Source organism: Physeter macrocephalus, unplaced genomic scaffold (assembly GCF_002837175.3).
Source record: "Physeter macrocephalus isolate SW-GA unplaced genomic scaffold, ASM283717v5 random_537, whole genome shotgun sequence".
Taxonomy (NCBI): Eukaryota; Metazoa; Chordata; class Mammalia; order Artiodactyla; family Physeteridae; genus Physeter; species Physeter macrocephalus.
Window position 1 is genome coordinate 3450 of NW_021145961.1, and position 15716 is coordinate 19165.

The 15716-nt window shown below is 59.1% G+C and overlaps 1 protein-coding gene across 1 annotated transcript; it reads right to left on the bottom strand.

Moving 5' to 3' along the window:
- Positions 1 to 775: 775 nt before the first annotated feature.
- On the bottom strand, positions 776 to 14410 carry LOC114483962 (protein tweety homolog 2-like; the record flags this gene model as incomplete). The annotated part of the gene is made up of 3 exons (XM_028486088.2): positions 14242 to 14410; positions 6533 to 6705; positions 776 to 887 (listed from the first exon to the last, which is right to left on the bottom strand). Coding segments are annotated over exons 1-3 (414 nt in total), but the record flags the coding sequence as incomplete, so codon positions are not given.
- Between the last annotated feature and the right edge of the window lie 1306 nt (positions 14411 to 15716).

Here is a 15716-nt window from a genome sequence, read left to right on the forward strand (position 1 = left end):
TTGCTCACTTGCTGAGGTCACCCCTCTACTGGGGAGCTGGCCCAGAGGTGATGGGGGACGGGACTGGCATTTCTGAAAACTGCCCTGGAGCCTGGCTCCTCGGGCACCAGGGGCTGCCGGGAAATCAGCTGGAAAGAGCCGGCGCTTCCAGAGAGAAAGCGACAAGCACTGCGGGCCACGGGCTACCTTTTTCGAAGACCCTGACTCTCCCCGCCCTCGAGGCTCAGCAAGTGGACCTCTTCCTTGGGCGAAAACTCCTACCTCTCCTCTGGCCAGCCCAGCACATCCTTCACCCTTAGCCCCCAGCTGGAGTCACGGCGCCTGGAAACCAGAGCCCGGGGGACACCTTGCGGGGTTTGGGGCTCTTCACTTGTTTTTGAAGAGTGTTGACATCTCCTGCACGCCACCCACCATACTCTACACCCAGCACTGAAAGTGAACACAGAAAACACCGCGGGGCTGACTTTCCACATTCAGGGGCCCCTTGAACAAATGGCACGGTGCTCGGCTCTGCTGAAGACGGACGGGCTTCGACCCCACAGCCATCCTGGCCCCCAGGACCCCGCAGCTTTTCTCCTTCTGTCCTCACTCCTACCCCTGCCCCCCGTGCCCCCCGCCACCCCCAGCCTGGGGAGCAGAAATTGCCGGTTGGCTCCTGGCGGGACCAACTGGCCGCCCCAAGGGGAGCCCGGCCCCCTTGGGGCCGAGCTGGCTGGGCTCTGACTGGGGCTCTCGTTCCCACCACGCTGACCTCCCCGGCTGCCCGCGACCTTACCAGCACATCGATCCCAGAGAAGGTGTGGTTGGCGTTGTCCAGGGAGTAGATCAGCTGGTACGCCCCGTCGTTGGCCTCGCTGTTTCCATAGAAACCAACGCCCACTGCAGCACTAGGGGCAAGACCCCGAAGTTAGAGGTGACACCCAGAGGAGAAATGTTGTTAGTATACTAGTTTTTAGCGCCGTTTTGACTTCACAATGAAACTGAATGGAAAGTACAGCAATTTCCCATACACCCTGTGGCGCCTCACACGCCCAGACAGCCTCCCCAGCCGTCAACAGCCCCCGCCAGAATGGGACAATTGTTACAACTGATGAACCTACATGGACACATCATTATCACCCAAAGTCCACGGTTTACATTAGGGTCACTCTTGGTGTCGTGATACAATCTTATGGGTTTGGACAAACGTATCGGCCATTATAGTATCATACAGAGTAATATCACTGCCCTTAAAATCCGCTGTGCTCTGCCCGTCCATCCCTCCCTCACCCCTAACCCCTGCCAACCACTGATCTTTTTACTGTCTCCATACTTTTGCCTTTTCCAGAATGTCATGTGGTTGGAATCCTACAGTATGTAGCCTTTTCAGACGGGCTTCTTTCACGTAGTAATATGTATGTAGGATTCCTCCATGTTTTTTCATGGCTTGATAGCTCATTTTTCTTTTTTTAAGGGCTGAATAATATTCCATTGTTTGGATGAACACAATTTAGCCATTCACCTCCGGAAGGGCTTCTCGGTTGCTTCTAGGTTTTGGCAATTACGATGAAAGCGCCTTTAAACATCCATGAGAGCGGGTTTTTGACTTTAGCTGAGGAACTCTTTCCTGGGGGTAGGGGAGAGGGGGTGGTCTAGAGTTCCGGCAGGTGGGCTGGCCGGGGGAGGGAGGAAGGTTCTGGGGCAGCGGTCTCTGGCCTGGCCAACTAGCTCTGCAGCACATTTCATTCAGCCAACAAGAAAATACTCCTGTTCTCCAGTCCCGGGGCTCTGAAGGGTGGAAGACTGCTGGCCGGGCCCTAGGGATTTTGATGCTACACAGTAGTTCTGGGAGGGGCTCGGGAACTCGTACCCTTGCCGGCTCCCCAGATGACTCTGACACACGTGGGCTTGGGAACCACTGAGGTCTCGTGAAATCACGCTCACCTCTCCCAAGCCCTCCAAGGGTTGGGGATGCCCCCTCCATTCTCTATCCTTTCCCCTCCACTTCCCCACACCACCCACGAGGCATCTGTCCTACTGAAAAGTTCCGGCTTCTAGAAAGTCCCTTCTTAGGTTGAGTTGAAGCCTAAAGTCACGTACCTGCTGGCTCCTGGCTGTCCTCGGGGCCAGACTGGAATAAGCCTCCAATTCTGCAAGGCACCCTGTCAGACATCTGAATGGGGGGGGGCTCCGTGTCACCCCTTTTCTGCTCTACGAGTCAGATGTGTCCTCCAGACCCTGGTCTATATCATCCTCTGGTTCAACTCTCTCTAGTCAGTCCATGTCACCCTTCAACGTGGCCTCTGAGTGAAGCCCCCCAAGCCCAGCTGGTCCCTCCAGCTCCGAGCACAGGGGGCTAATGCCCTGGGGTCCTCCCTCCCCGTCACGGACCTTGTGGTCCATTAATATCCCTGGATTTCTCCCCGGGAACTGCCGCTAAGCCCAGGAGTTCCTTCTTCCTCTAGTGCTGTATTGCTTTTTGTTTTGTTTTAAATAAAAGCAGACCTTTAAATCCATCCCTGTGAAATTTCATCTAGTTGGTTTTAGTCCAACATTCCAGCCTGAACAAATCATCCGGAGTCTTGCCTCTGTCATTGATCATACTTTATCTGACTCACACCATTGGGGGTCCTCTCAAGATTCATTAAACAGCCTCCCTGAGTTTTCATCCAAAACGCTGATTTTGCGGGGTGGGGGGGGAAGACGAAGGCACGTGTGCAAACGCTTACCCTTTTTCTTTAAACAGGGCAGGACCTGGGATGGAATCCCCTGGGAGACTGTTATAGAAACCTCCTTCCAGGGTGCCCTTGACCCCTAATTCAGTGTTTCTCAGGAAGTGGTCCATGGACCACAGGACAGAATCACCTGTTAATAGCGTAGGTTGGTGGGGGGTGGGGCGGGGGGCACACCGCACCCATTTGTTACCGGTATGGTCTGAGAATGTGCGTTTTAAAACGAGGTTCCTATCTGCTTCACGTGTCTGACGCATGCACGCATGCCCGCGCCAGCTACGGTTCGGTGGACCCGTGAGTAAATCAGTATTCTTTGCATTCAACCAGAACTGTCCAACCAGCTCTGAACCCACTTAACCGCACCACCACACGGTCTGTAAACAGAGCATCCGCAGGGATCCTGGGAGGACCGTGATCAAATGCAGAAATATTTGTCCATTAAATGTATTGTATTTCTGTGAGCTTCTATTTAGTCACTTCATCTTTTAAATTTCAGCATGCTCTGAAAAATACCTCTCGTTTGCTCCTTGTGTTTCTGACTTTCTCTGCTAGTTCTGTGTCATGATCCAGTGTTTCCCGGGGACTCGGCCTCAAGCCAGTGCTCTCCCATCCTTTTAAATCTCCCTTTCCCTGTTTTCAACAACGGAGGATTCTACTTTTGCGTCTTCTCATAGTCTGTGGATTTATCGGAGATGATGGCTCAGGAGCGGCTGTGTAATTGCACCCGGTCTTCTGAGACGAGTTTGTGGTTCTGCCCCTCTCTGGTATAGCAGCACCGCTCTCTTTCTCAGATATTAAATCACTGCCCCCCCAAAGAGAGGAGCACCGGGGCCTCTCCTCGTATCCCTTTTGCCTTGCTGATTCCTTCTTCTACGGACTGAATCTCCCCTCTTCTCCGGGATCCTTGCTGTCAGAGCTCAGCAAGACCTCCCCCTCCTAACCCCGCCGACCTCACCTCGTATCCCTTCTCCGTCTGCTTTTGTTGACCCCCTTCCCCGCTTCTCTCCCTCAACTCACTCCAACTGGGCTCCAATCTGAGCACAGCTCCAGGGAAGGTAACTGTGGGCCTCCACTGCACTGACTGCCCCTCCCCCCCCCCTGCCGCACCCCTACCCCAGCCCCCTCGCCCGCCCCTCGGCTCCAGCAACACGGGCTTCTCTCAGCGCCCTAGAAGCTTTGTGCAATCCCACTCCTGGGCGTATACCCGGACAAAACTCTAATTCAAAAAGACACATGCACCCCTATGCTCATAGCTGCACTATTCACAATAGTCAAGACACGGAAACAACCTCAATGTCCATCGACAGATGAATGGCTAAAGAAGATGTGGTCCGTAGACACAATGGAATATTACTCAGCCATAAAATAGAACGAAATAATGCCATCTGCAGCAACACCCTGCCGCACCCCTACCCCAGCCCCCTCGCCCGCCCCTCGGCTCCAGCAACACGGGCTTCTCTCAGCGCCCTAGAAGCTTTGTGCAATCCCACTCCTGGGCGTATACCCGGACAAAACTCTAATTCAAAAAGACACATGCACCCCTATGCTCATAGCTGCACTATTCACAATAGTCAAGACACGGAAACAACCTCAATGTCCATCGACAGATGAATGGCTAAAGAAGATGTGGTCCGTAGACACAATGGAATATTACTCAGCCATAAAATAGAACGAAATAATGCCATCTGCAGCAACATGGATGGACCTAGTGATGATCATACTAACTGAAGTAAGTCAGATAGAGAAAGACAAATACCATACGATATCGCTTATATGTGGAATAATCTAAAATATGAGACAAATGAACTTATCTACGAAACAGAAACAGACTCACAAAGGACAGACTTGTGGTTGCCAAGGGGGAGGCAGGGTGGGGGAGGGATGGATTGGGAGTTTGGGGTTAGCAGATGCAAAGTATTATACACAGAATGGATAAACAACAAGATCCAACTGTGTAGCACAGGGAACTCTATTCAATATCCTGGGATAAACCATAATGGAAAAGAATATGAAAAAGAATAACTGAATCACTTTGCTGTACGGCAGAAATTAATACAACATTGTAAATCAACTATACTTCAATAACATAAATTTTTAAAAAAAGCTTTGCTCCCCCTCTCCCCCCCACCACAGGGCCTTTGCACACACTCCAATTCCCTCTGCATGGAAGTATCTCCTCCCAGCTTGCCCCCACCTTTGCCTAGTTCACGCCTTCTCATCCTGTTGGTCTCGGTGCCCTTGCCACCCAGTTAACACCCGACTCGAGTGGGCCATCCAACTTCACGCCTATGCCTTGTCTCCAAAATTACCCTTTAATTCATAAGTACTCAGATCAAACAAGCATATGATCCTCTATCTCTCCCAACAGACCAAGAGCTACAAGAAGGCAGAACTGGTGGCTGTTTTTCTTATCGTCGGCTCCCTCGTGCCTGGCACAGGTAACCTGGAGAATTCTGAAGAAGGAGCTGTGCCACATACACTCCCGTTCCGAGTTTTCCTTAAGCGGCAGGTAATGATTACTTATTGGAATTGACCCTCCAAAGTCATTCTTACTGTTCCAAAGTATTCTTCTCTCATTTGCAGTATTTTTTTCAGAAAAATCTGAGTTCATAGGAGAGAGGGCTGCCTGCGTAGCAAGCACTGCTGGTTTCTTTGGCCGTCTCCGTCCTGTCTCTCCCTGCCCGCCCTGCACACCTTACTCTCAGGAGGAGGTGGTCTAATACCAGGTACTCTGCAGGAGGCTCCTTTCTGCTGGGAGTCATATTTGTCTTTGAACTTGTGACCATGGCTCAACCTCTCTCCTTTAAGTTTATGATTTAAGCCCCGGCCGCATGTCTCACCCAGCCCTGGTTCCCTTCCACGTGCTTGGTGCTTTGTCACCCCTGCAAAGCTGCTTTCAGTTCTTGCCTATCTTTTGGCTTAGATGTCCTGACACTGCAGGCAGGACGGGACCTTGAACGTGATCTAACGGGGATGAGGTGAGCCGCTAGGGATGAGCCCCATCTGCCTCTTGTCCTGCTGCCGAGACAGTGCTGTGGGTTCTTGGATACAATGGACCATTAGCCATGAGGCATTCCACCCCTTGAGCAGGGACACCCCCCCGGAGCGTTTCAGGAGGAGCTGAGGCTTTTGGAAAAAGCTCTGTAGATACAAAAACGAGAAAAATACAACTGGTGAACACAAGGCCCGCGTGTGTGTGTACACTGCCTGGCCAGCGTGGCTCTGACACGCAGTTAGAAAGCCTCACTTCACCCTCCGAAGCAGAGAAGACCCAGCTGATGGCGCTAAGAGCCATTGATCTCGTGAGAAGATGGCATTGATCTGGACCGGAGTCAGAGTTTGATCGCAGACCCCGGGTGGCCGCTGGGAGGGGACAGGACGTAGAGAGCAGAGATGTCGCCGGTCAACTGCTCAGGGAGCTCGCTGCCAGGCTGGAGAGGCCCACCCCGGGGCAGGGGCTAGGGATGCTTGGGAGCCTCCCCTCGCCATCCAGGACATCTGATTCCCACTGTTTGGCGAGAAAAGGCACAGCCTTCACCCTGGAGACAGGCCCTCCCGTCCAGGTACCCGGAGCTCAGGCAGGAGAACGTGGCCAGACAGCTGAGGAGCCACTTGGGGTTTGCTGGCAGCGGGCTGGGGTGGTGCGGGAAGTGGAGGGCGAGGAAGGGGTGTCCTGGTCATCAGGCTGACCACTGGCAAAAGACCCAGATGGTCAGGCCCACTTTTCTTCCGCTGTGTCCGCCTCGCAGCCTCACACGGAGACCCCCCCCACCCACCCCGCCCGCGCGCACAGGCCGGGCCCGGCGCAGAGGGACACTCACCAGCAGACGAGCCCAGCCACCACGGCCGTCCAGGTGATGCAGCAGGGGTGGCGACGCTTGGTCTGCACCGCACTGTTCTGCAGGGAGCAGCACGCCCACACCAGGTAAGCCGCGAGGAAGACGAGGTTCAGGCCCAGCCCGACGGCGGCCACCAGCCCCAGGAACAGCAGCGACTGAGGAGGGAGAGGCCTGGGGTCAGCACTCGGCCCGTGGGTGGCAGGGGTGCTGGGAAGCGCCCTGCCCTCGGGCTGGGCGGGGAGCTGGGGGCGGAGGAGCTTAGGTGTGGGTGGGGGAGGACACGAGACACGTGGCGGAAGAAGGAGCGGCTCGAGCCTGGCCCCCAGGTCCGGGGCTTACACACCTGGATGCAGGTGCGGACCAGGCCCTGTCTGACGGATGCTCTGAGCTGCTCGAGAGACAAGGCAGGAATCATCCCCGGACAGTGAGGTCTGTGGGCAGTGCTCTGCGTGACTGAGGGAGACAAGGAGACGGACGTCCGTGGGATCAGAGCGTCCAGGGCCTCCTGGAGGACGCGGGGCTGGGCGGGGTGTCTCAGAAGCCGAGTGGGGCCTGTCGCAGGGCGGGGAAGGGATGCCCTGGCGGATCTGCCCCACCGAGCCTTGTTCCAGGTATCGGGGTACATCCTCAACCAGAGGCCAGCTCTGCGCTGGGGGAGGGGGGAGACCTCAGGAGATGCACCCGGGGCGTCCCTCTCATCACATCTTGAGAGGGACGGCGACCCCCAGACGCCGACCATGGCAGCAAAGCCCAGAATTCTGAAGGGCGGAGGAAGCGCCGTCTCAGGCCCGCCGAGCAACTCAGGGTCCTACAGAAGGAGCCGCTATCTGCCAGGAGGCCCAGAGCCCCCCACTCCTTGCCTTCCAATCTCTTGATTCAGCCAGATGGACACCAGATGGCACCAGGACTGGTGGCCGCCAGCCAGGGCTGACCTGGCTCCAAGCCAGGCTCCTGAGCGGACAGCCTCGCCCTGCCGCCCACATGCCCCGAGTCGTCCCCAGCCCAGAACCCCCAGCGCTCCAGTCTGGGCTGTTGGGGCCGGGTGATCAGCAGAGTCGGGGAGACACTGGGACCCTTCTGGTCTAAGGGGGAGACAAGACTCAGGCAGGGGCATATGCACACACCAGGAGACAACCCTGAACACAGAGGCTGCGGTCTGCAGTCCCGAGGCCCGGGGTCGTCTTGGACGGGGGCGGGCAGAGCCTCACAGGGGAGAGGGTATCTGCTGAGCCCGCTCAGCCGCTCGGGCCCGTGAGGGCTTGGGCCGGCCTGCGGACCCCTGACTTGACCTGCTCTGCTGGTCACCTGGACCGACAGCCTTCTGAGCCTCACGGACAAATGGCCAAAGCAGTGGCGACAGCCCAGAAGAGGACAGGAGAGGTGGCTCAGGGTGGATGTGACGAAGTGTGGCTTTCACCTCCACCTGGGATGAATATGTCTTAGGTACTGCCAGGAACTTGCTCCCCGACCCCCGACTCAGCAGCATGGGTGGTAAGCCCTCCTCCTCCAGGTAGCTGGGAAGGCCCAGTGGACCTGACCACCCCGCCCTGCGGAAGTCCTCCTGGGTGGCAGGCGCTGGGGCTCCCGGGCCAGGGCCACTGGGCCTGTCCCACGGACTGTGCCAGGATGCTGGCCTGGTGAGACGGTGGAAGAAGCTGCCACTAGCCGGCCCCCCAGCCCATGCCCCTCACTGGAGGCCCTGTAGCCCCAGGCCAAGGGGAAGAAGGCAAGGATGGGGGTTTAGAGCCTCGCTATTCAAAGCGAAGTTCACCAACCCTGGGGCACTGACATCTTCTGAAATGCAGAACACACCGTCTCAAGCCCCACCCTGGACCCAGTGAATCAGAACTGCACCAAGAGATGATCCCAAGAGATCTGTATCTCATTGAAGCTAGGGAGACACTGATTAGTGTCAGCAGACTTTCTCAAACTGTTTAGAGTAGCTTAACCTTCTCTTCAGACTGGCTCAGCAGAGCACTGATACACAGAGCTCCCCTGACTGCGGGGTGCACGTAAATGCCAAGCTTTGCCCTGGCCACGCCCTCGCAGGCCTGAGGCCCCTCTGCTAGAGGCCAGGACCCCCTTCACGAGTTGCAAACCACTGTGCAGTGTGCATATACCCCAAGAGCCAGCAGCCCCACTCCTGGATATTCACCTGGCAGAAAGGAGGGCTCACGTCCCCCACAAGATACACGCAAGAATGTTCACAGCAGCCTAACACTGCGGTCATAGCCAAACACCAGAAACAACTGAAACGTCCACCAGCGAGAGATCAGATAGATAACAGGGATTGGAGCCACACGATGGAACACGACGCAGTTATGAAAAGTAAACTGCGGCGAGAGCCAGTGATATGGGAGAATCTCACAGATGTAACGGTGGAGGAAACGAGCCAGATGACACAGCAGAGACTGTGTGGTTTAACTGACGTAAGAGGCAAAGTCAGAGAAACTCATCTGTAGTGTCAGAGGTCCGAATGGTAACTACCATTGGGAGGGAATCAGGTGGGATGGAGCCTCCTGGGGGGTCAGGAATAGACTTTGACTGGGATGGTGTCACACACACACACACACACACACACACACACACACACACACTGAGGTGTACACTTAAGGATGTGCACGTCCCTGTACGTTAATCCTAATTAAAAAGAAAGTAACAAAAACCTGGATAAAGCTTTTGTATAGATTAGAGGCCGGTTAACAGCCAGACTTCCTTCCAGCTACCCTGGACAGCCTCACCCTCAACCTCCCCCCAAACAGGAAAACCCACTGACTCTATCATGGGTCCCCATCCACCAAGGAAGGACCTCCAGGAAGTAATCTCGACTTGGGTTGGTGCCTTTCAGTCTCTCCAAACCACAGCCCGTCCCCACCCCCGAGCCCCACCCCCGAGCCCCGGCCCTGGCTCCCGCATTTCCGGCCTCCTGACCTCCTGGAAGCCCCGTCTCGTCTCGTGCACAGGGCCCTGGGATTCTGAGGCCGGGGGGCGGGGCTCCCCAAGCTGGGCGTCTGGCCTCAGTTCGATTACCCTGGGTGCAGCCCAGCCCCGGGGATGCCCTGTCTGGGAAACCCAAATGCGGAGGCCCTTTTGTTAGCAGTTCCCCTCCAGAACTTTCCTCGGGCGCTGGGAGCACGAGGGCAGGGGCAGAGGGGTTAGGGTTAGGGTTAGAGGAAGGAGGAGTTGGAGGGGGGAGGGAAGAGAAGCCTGAAGAGCCATCTCCCACGGCCACCTTGGTGTCACCGGCCACCTTGGTGTCACCGGCCAGCGGCCAACGGGCAATTATTTTCCGGCTCCTAATGAACACTGCAGGTCCCCACGTGCCTGGGTGCGGGGAGGGTGTTACAGGGAGGACCTCCCGTCCAGAGGAAGCCAGGAGCTCTGCTCACACGGCCTCCTGCTCTGACAGAGCCGAGAAAGGAGCCTTCCAGGTCAGCTCCTGCGGCCACCGCCTCCCCGGCCCGCCCAGCACCCGGCCTCTAGCCCCCGCGTCAGGGCTCGGGCCTCTCCCCTCATCGCAGTGACTTCCATTAGTTCTGGTTTGTCATTTTGCGATGAGAAACCAGAGCACGAACCCAGGACCCAAGCTGGGGGCAGCACTGACCGACTGGCATTCTGGGAACGCCGAGGCTGCAGCTGCAACGCGAGGGGCTCCTGCACCGGGGCGGGGGACTGGGCGACAGCCCGAGCGCCCCTGGCCCCTCGACCCCAGGAGACAGGGAGTGAGCCAGCCGAGGGGTGCGGCCAGGGGCAGAGGAGCTGGAGGGAGAGCCAGTGACTGGATAAGGGTGCAGCCCCTCCAGCCCTGGGGGCAGGGGGCAGGGGGCAGGGGGCAGGGGGCAGGGCCCAGCGTGACTGTCCCGCTGACCGTGACTCAGGGCTCAGACTGGGTGAAGGGGGCTTCCTCTTCCCAAGCTCGGCTCCCCTCAAATCCTGCCGGCGGGCCTCCCCGCCTGGCCTTTCCTCCTGAGGACTGGCCCCCAAGTTGGGGTAGCCCCGTAGTTCTGGGCCTAGCCCCTCCCCCGGCCTAAGGACACACACTGGGGAGTCTCTGAGCGGAACCACCTAGCGTCAACACACGGAAATCCGTGCCTCCGTGTAAAACGTTGAGTGTCTCCTCTACTTCCTCGCGCGCGTCCCAAGGAACGGCTGGGCTGTGGATGCGGGGCGAGGACGGAACAGAGAGCGCACAGGAGGCCCCTGCACATGGGCAGAAGCGCCAGTCAAGCTCGGCGCAGCACCTGCAGCCTCCAGACCTCTCAGGGGCAGCAGCTCCTCGGTGTCTGGCCTCCCACCTCTCCGGGGAGGTGGGCGCATGCTGAGGGGGGCAACTGAAGGAGGAAACGGAAGTGGCTTGTTCTGGGAGTCACTGCTGGGGGCGGTGCCAGGGGCCCTTTCTGTTGTCCCCAACTCTGTCCAGTGGGCACCTGGCCAGCTGGGGCTTCCTCCTTGCCAAGCAGGGCTTCCGGCAACTTAGGAAGTGCCGGGCGCTGGCCACACGCTTTACACCCACTAGCTGATCGGGTCCCTTTAGTAGCCCTTCGAAGCAGGGATCTGCTCCATCTCCACTCCTTCTCCCCGGGCAGAGGTCAGCAGAGTCAGGCTGGGAGGTCTGGGCTGCTTCCTCGGATGGGGCTGGGGGCCCAGTGGGGCCGGGGCGCCCTCCTCCACCTGGGGCTCGCCTCACCTGCCTCTGCAGACAGACCGGGCACGAACTCCCCAAGAGCCTGGTGGATGGAGCCCAGGTAGCCTGAGCGAGGACTCAGGGTCAAGTTCACTGGCAGGGAGGGATGGAAGGACAGCCATCAGGGGGCTTCCATGGCTCCCCGAGACCCCAGAAAATGAGTGGGAGCTCTGCTTCCTCAAGGAAGTTCTGGGAACTGACTTTGCTCAGGGTGTCCCAGTCACCAGGCGACCTGCTTTCCACTCTTAGACCTCCTTGCCTTCCAGATCCCCTGCATGGCTCGTCCCCACCCCGGAGCTTTCCAGGACGCACTGCCTGTTCCCAGTTCCTTTTAATCTTTGTGTACACACACACACACACACACACACACACACACACACACACACACTACCACAGGACGGTACTGTTCACTTGGACGTTTGGGGCATGAGCTGAAGCCCCCTCTGCATGAGTCTTTCAGTCCTTCCTGATCAGTGACTGTAGACACAGATCTTCCATCTGTGCTCTCCATGGGTTATTGTACTTGGACACGTTTCTGAACCTCAAGGCCAGTCTGCATAATGATTTGCGTCACTGGGTCCTATCCCGTGCTATGGGACCCTCTACGTACTAAGCATGTTTCAAGGGACATCTCATTTAATACTTGCAGAGGAGGAAAGTGAGGCTCAGAGAGGTACAGACACCTGCCATGGTCACACAGTAAGGGACAAAACTGGGATTCCAACGCAGATAGCTGGATGGCACAGCCCCCATCCCAGCTACTCAGCTGCTGTAGCGCTGTGCCTAGAAGGCCTTGGTTGCCTTGGTTATCACGTGGCCCCCACCCCCACCCCCACCCTGCCCGGCACTGGGCTTCTCCCCAGGCAAGTTTGCTGAGTACTGAGATGACTGACAGCAGAAGGTGCCCAATCCAGGGCGTTAACTGACATGGTGCCCTGACTCGGGCGGTGACCGCCGCTCAGGAGGAAGCGGAAGGAGATGGGGACGTCCAGGAGAGACCCACGGTCAGACAGCAGGGGAACTTACCAAAATAGGAGCCGCCTTAAATAAATACCCAGAGCCAGACTTCCCATCCAGGCTCACCAGACTCATCTCCCACTCAGAGCCCTCAGGCGGCCTAAGCAGGACATGGAGGGTAGGGGTGGGGCTGGGGGCTGGGTGTAGGGCGGCCAGGGAGCAGCGGCCCTGGGGATGCCGGCACAGTGTGCCAGGGTCTGAACCGGGGGAAGAGAGGGGCAGGGGCTGTGAGTGCGTCCCTCTGGCTCATCTGCCACCTCTCCAGGGGACCGAGCGGGGTGGCCCAGGCTCAGGCCCTGCCAACCACAGCTGCTGGCCAGACGGGAGCCGTCTCTGGCGGGGGAGAGTGCCCTACCGCCCCTCCCCACACACCAAGGTCTTCTCCACCCAGGCTTTTCCTCCAGGGGAAAGGAGAAAGCTGTGGTTGGAGACCCCCAGGGGCAGGATCTGGGACGCAGGGTTTGGGACACACGGACGGGGGTCGGATACGGTCACACACACACACACACACACACACACACACACACACACACACACACACACACAGTACGCAAGCAACACAGCTGTCTGAAATCATATCCGCCTCTTTTCATGCATTCATTGGGAGCGGAAGATTCCCTGGAGCTCTCCCCAGGTGGCTACATTCTCAGGGAACTGCCTTCCCCAGGCAGGGCTTGGGGAGCGGGAGGGCCAGACAGACAGGGAAGGAAGCGAACTCGGGAAGCCAAATGCGGCGACGGATCCCCGCCTAAGAGCAGGAAGGGGTCCTGATTCTCTCCTCCTTCTGGAAGGGCAGGCACCATCTGCCTGGGGCCCGAGGGTGACAGGGACACTAGGGGTTATTATTAGACTCCCTGTCACTGGCGCCCTGCACACCCTACTGGATCAGGGTTCCCGGCGCCCTGCAGGAGAGTCCTGGCAGGGGAGAGGTGGACAGCCGACTCCCTGCTCAGCCTCCCTGGAGGCCCCGCTCTGCCCTGACCGGCCTCACACTAGGAGACTGCAGAGAGCCTGACACGCAGGCAGAGGCCGCCGGGGGTCAAAGTCCTGAACAAACGGGCCCCATCTTGGACTTCCCAGCTCCGTAATCTTTGACCCAACAGAAAACTACTGAGCCTGGCCACAGGGGCTGGAGTGGGCTGGGCCACACCTGAGAAGGCTGGGAGATTCTGCAGTTCTGTCTGGGCGGGGAAGCCTGCGGAGCACCCCTTCTCCCCAGGGGTGCAGAAACCGCGGAGGCCAGCAGAGCAGGGCAAGGCAAGAATTGCAGGGATGAGGCGAGTGGCTGGCCAAGCCGCTAAGGTCCCAGAAATCCAGGGCCTAGAAGGTGTGTCTGTACAGAGAAGGGGGGTGCGCTGGTGTGAGATGGGGCTGATGGGGGCCACCTTACTTCCCCCAAATATCCACACGTAGCTGAGGGTCCACACCCCTCTCCCCCAGCTCTGTCGCCTTCCAGGAGGGGCCCAAGTAGAGGTGCTGGCAGCGGCTTCCACGCTGCAAGCAGGGACTGGGGAGGAGGGTTGCTGCGGAGACGAACCGGGAGACTCGGGTCAGTTGCTGCCCAAACTTCTCCCAGCGAGAGCGCGTCTTGTAACCGCAGAAGGAGGAAAACGGCGGGGCCGTCCTCAGCATCTCCGCAGCTGGCGCGGCGGAATCACCGGGTACGGGCCCAAATGCCCCTAGGCCGCGCGGCGCTGCCCCCCCGCTCGGCGCTCAGCCTCCCCGCCCCCCCGCAGGCAGCCTCTGCGCCCTTCCCCCCCATGTCCCTCGGCCGGCTTAACTCCCATCTTTCCAGTTGTCCCGGCCCATGAGGTTCCCAGACCGGAGGGCCGTGGGCCAAGGACTCGCGGGGAAAGGGGAGAAGGGGCGAGGAGGCTGCGGGGAGAGTGGGGGGCGGGGTCTGGACGCCTGTGGAGAGCGGCGGGCTGGGAGGGCGGAAGGGGTGGCGCGGGGACCTGGGGCGCCGGGTCGGGGGGCGGCGCGGACTCACCTCCTGGTAACTCTCATCGCGGGGCCTGAAGGTGCTGTCCACCGGCTGCAGGCGCAAGCCGACGTGCGGGACTCTGTGCAGCCACACCACCCACCAGGGCGCGATATACTCCACGCGCGCCGCCAGCATGGCTCGGCCGGAGTGCGCCCGCCCGCTGCGGCCGCCGCCCGCAGCCCACCGCCCGGCCCGGGACGCGCGCCCGCCCGCCCCGCCCCGAGCCCACCCCGACCCCGCCTCGCCCGGGACTAGGCCCCGCCCCGGGCCCACCCCGACCCCGCCTCGCCCGGGACTAGGCCCCGCCCCCTGGGCGCGCGGGCCCTCCCCGCCCCCTCCGGGGTTGGGGGGTGCTCCTCGGCCTGTGCTCACCCTCCGGCTGCAAGGGGTCACACCGAAGAGCCTGAAGCGTGTTTTTGGCCTGGAATCTGTCCTGGCCCCACGGGCGAAAGAGGTGCAAGGAGAAGTGGAAACAGCCCCCAGAAGGCTTCCGAATCTGTCTCTGAACAGCACTCTCTAGGTCCCCGGGCTTCTGGTCACTTCTCAGCAAAGCAAGCATGTAGAGGGTCTATGAGTGCCGCGGGCGGCGAGGCCGGCCGTTCCTAGCGCTCTTAGAGGGTAGCGAACTGACAGATTTGGGAAGGAAGGGACCCAGTCCTGGGTCACTAGTTCCGTATTCACTCTCAACCGTGATTGAGCATTCACTCTGTAAGCCACGTGGGTTCAAAGGCATGGCCCTGGCCCGGGAGCGCCCAGCCCATCTGCCCAAACAACTAACGGGTGCCGCCTGGAAAGCCCCGGGCGGGGGTTAAGAGAAGCAACCGATTCTTACCAGCCGGAGGGACGTGGCGGGACGGGGCGGGCCCCCTGCGGAGAGACCCTGGAATTGTCCTGAGGGGAGGGGAGGGAAGGGGAGGGGCACCGGGAGAGCCGGGAAGGGCCCCGGACATCCCAGGGAGACGCCAGAACCGTCGAGAACACAAGTTTACTGAGCGCCTACTACCGTCGAGAACACAAGTTTACTGAGCGCCTACTACGTGCCAGGCACTGTTCTGTCCGTGAACAAAAGCGGATGGAAGCTCTGGCTGGGAGGGGATCGCAGTCTAGCGGCAGGTGGTAGCAGTACCCACGTGAAGACGGACAGCGTGCTAGGTTAGCGATGTTGTGGAGAAAAGCAGAGCAGGGTCAGCGCGTCAGGATGCGGGGGATGCGGTGGGGGCAGTCCCGGATCCGACAGAGCCTCGCGGAAGGACGCGCGGTCCTGCGACCCGAAACGCGTGTCGTGACTGCGGGACGCGCGGGGCGGGAAGGAGGGGGAAGGCTTGGGACAAGGTCCAGGGCAGGGTAAAGGGCCGCCTGAGGTCGGTGAGGTGGGTGTGGGGCGGTTAAGGGGTCCTGAAGGGATCAGGCTTGAGTTGCAGACAGTCTGAGAGGTGGTAGCGAGGGGGGTAGAGACACCGGTGAGAACAGAGACCCGGGAG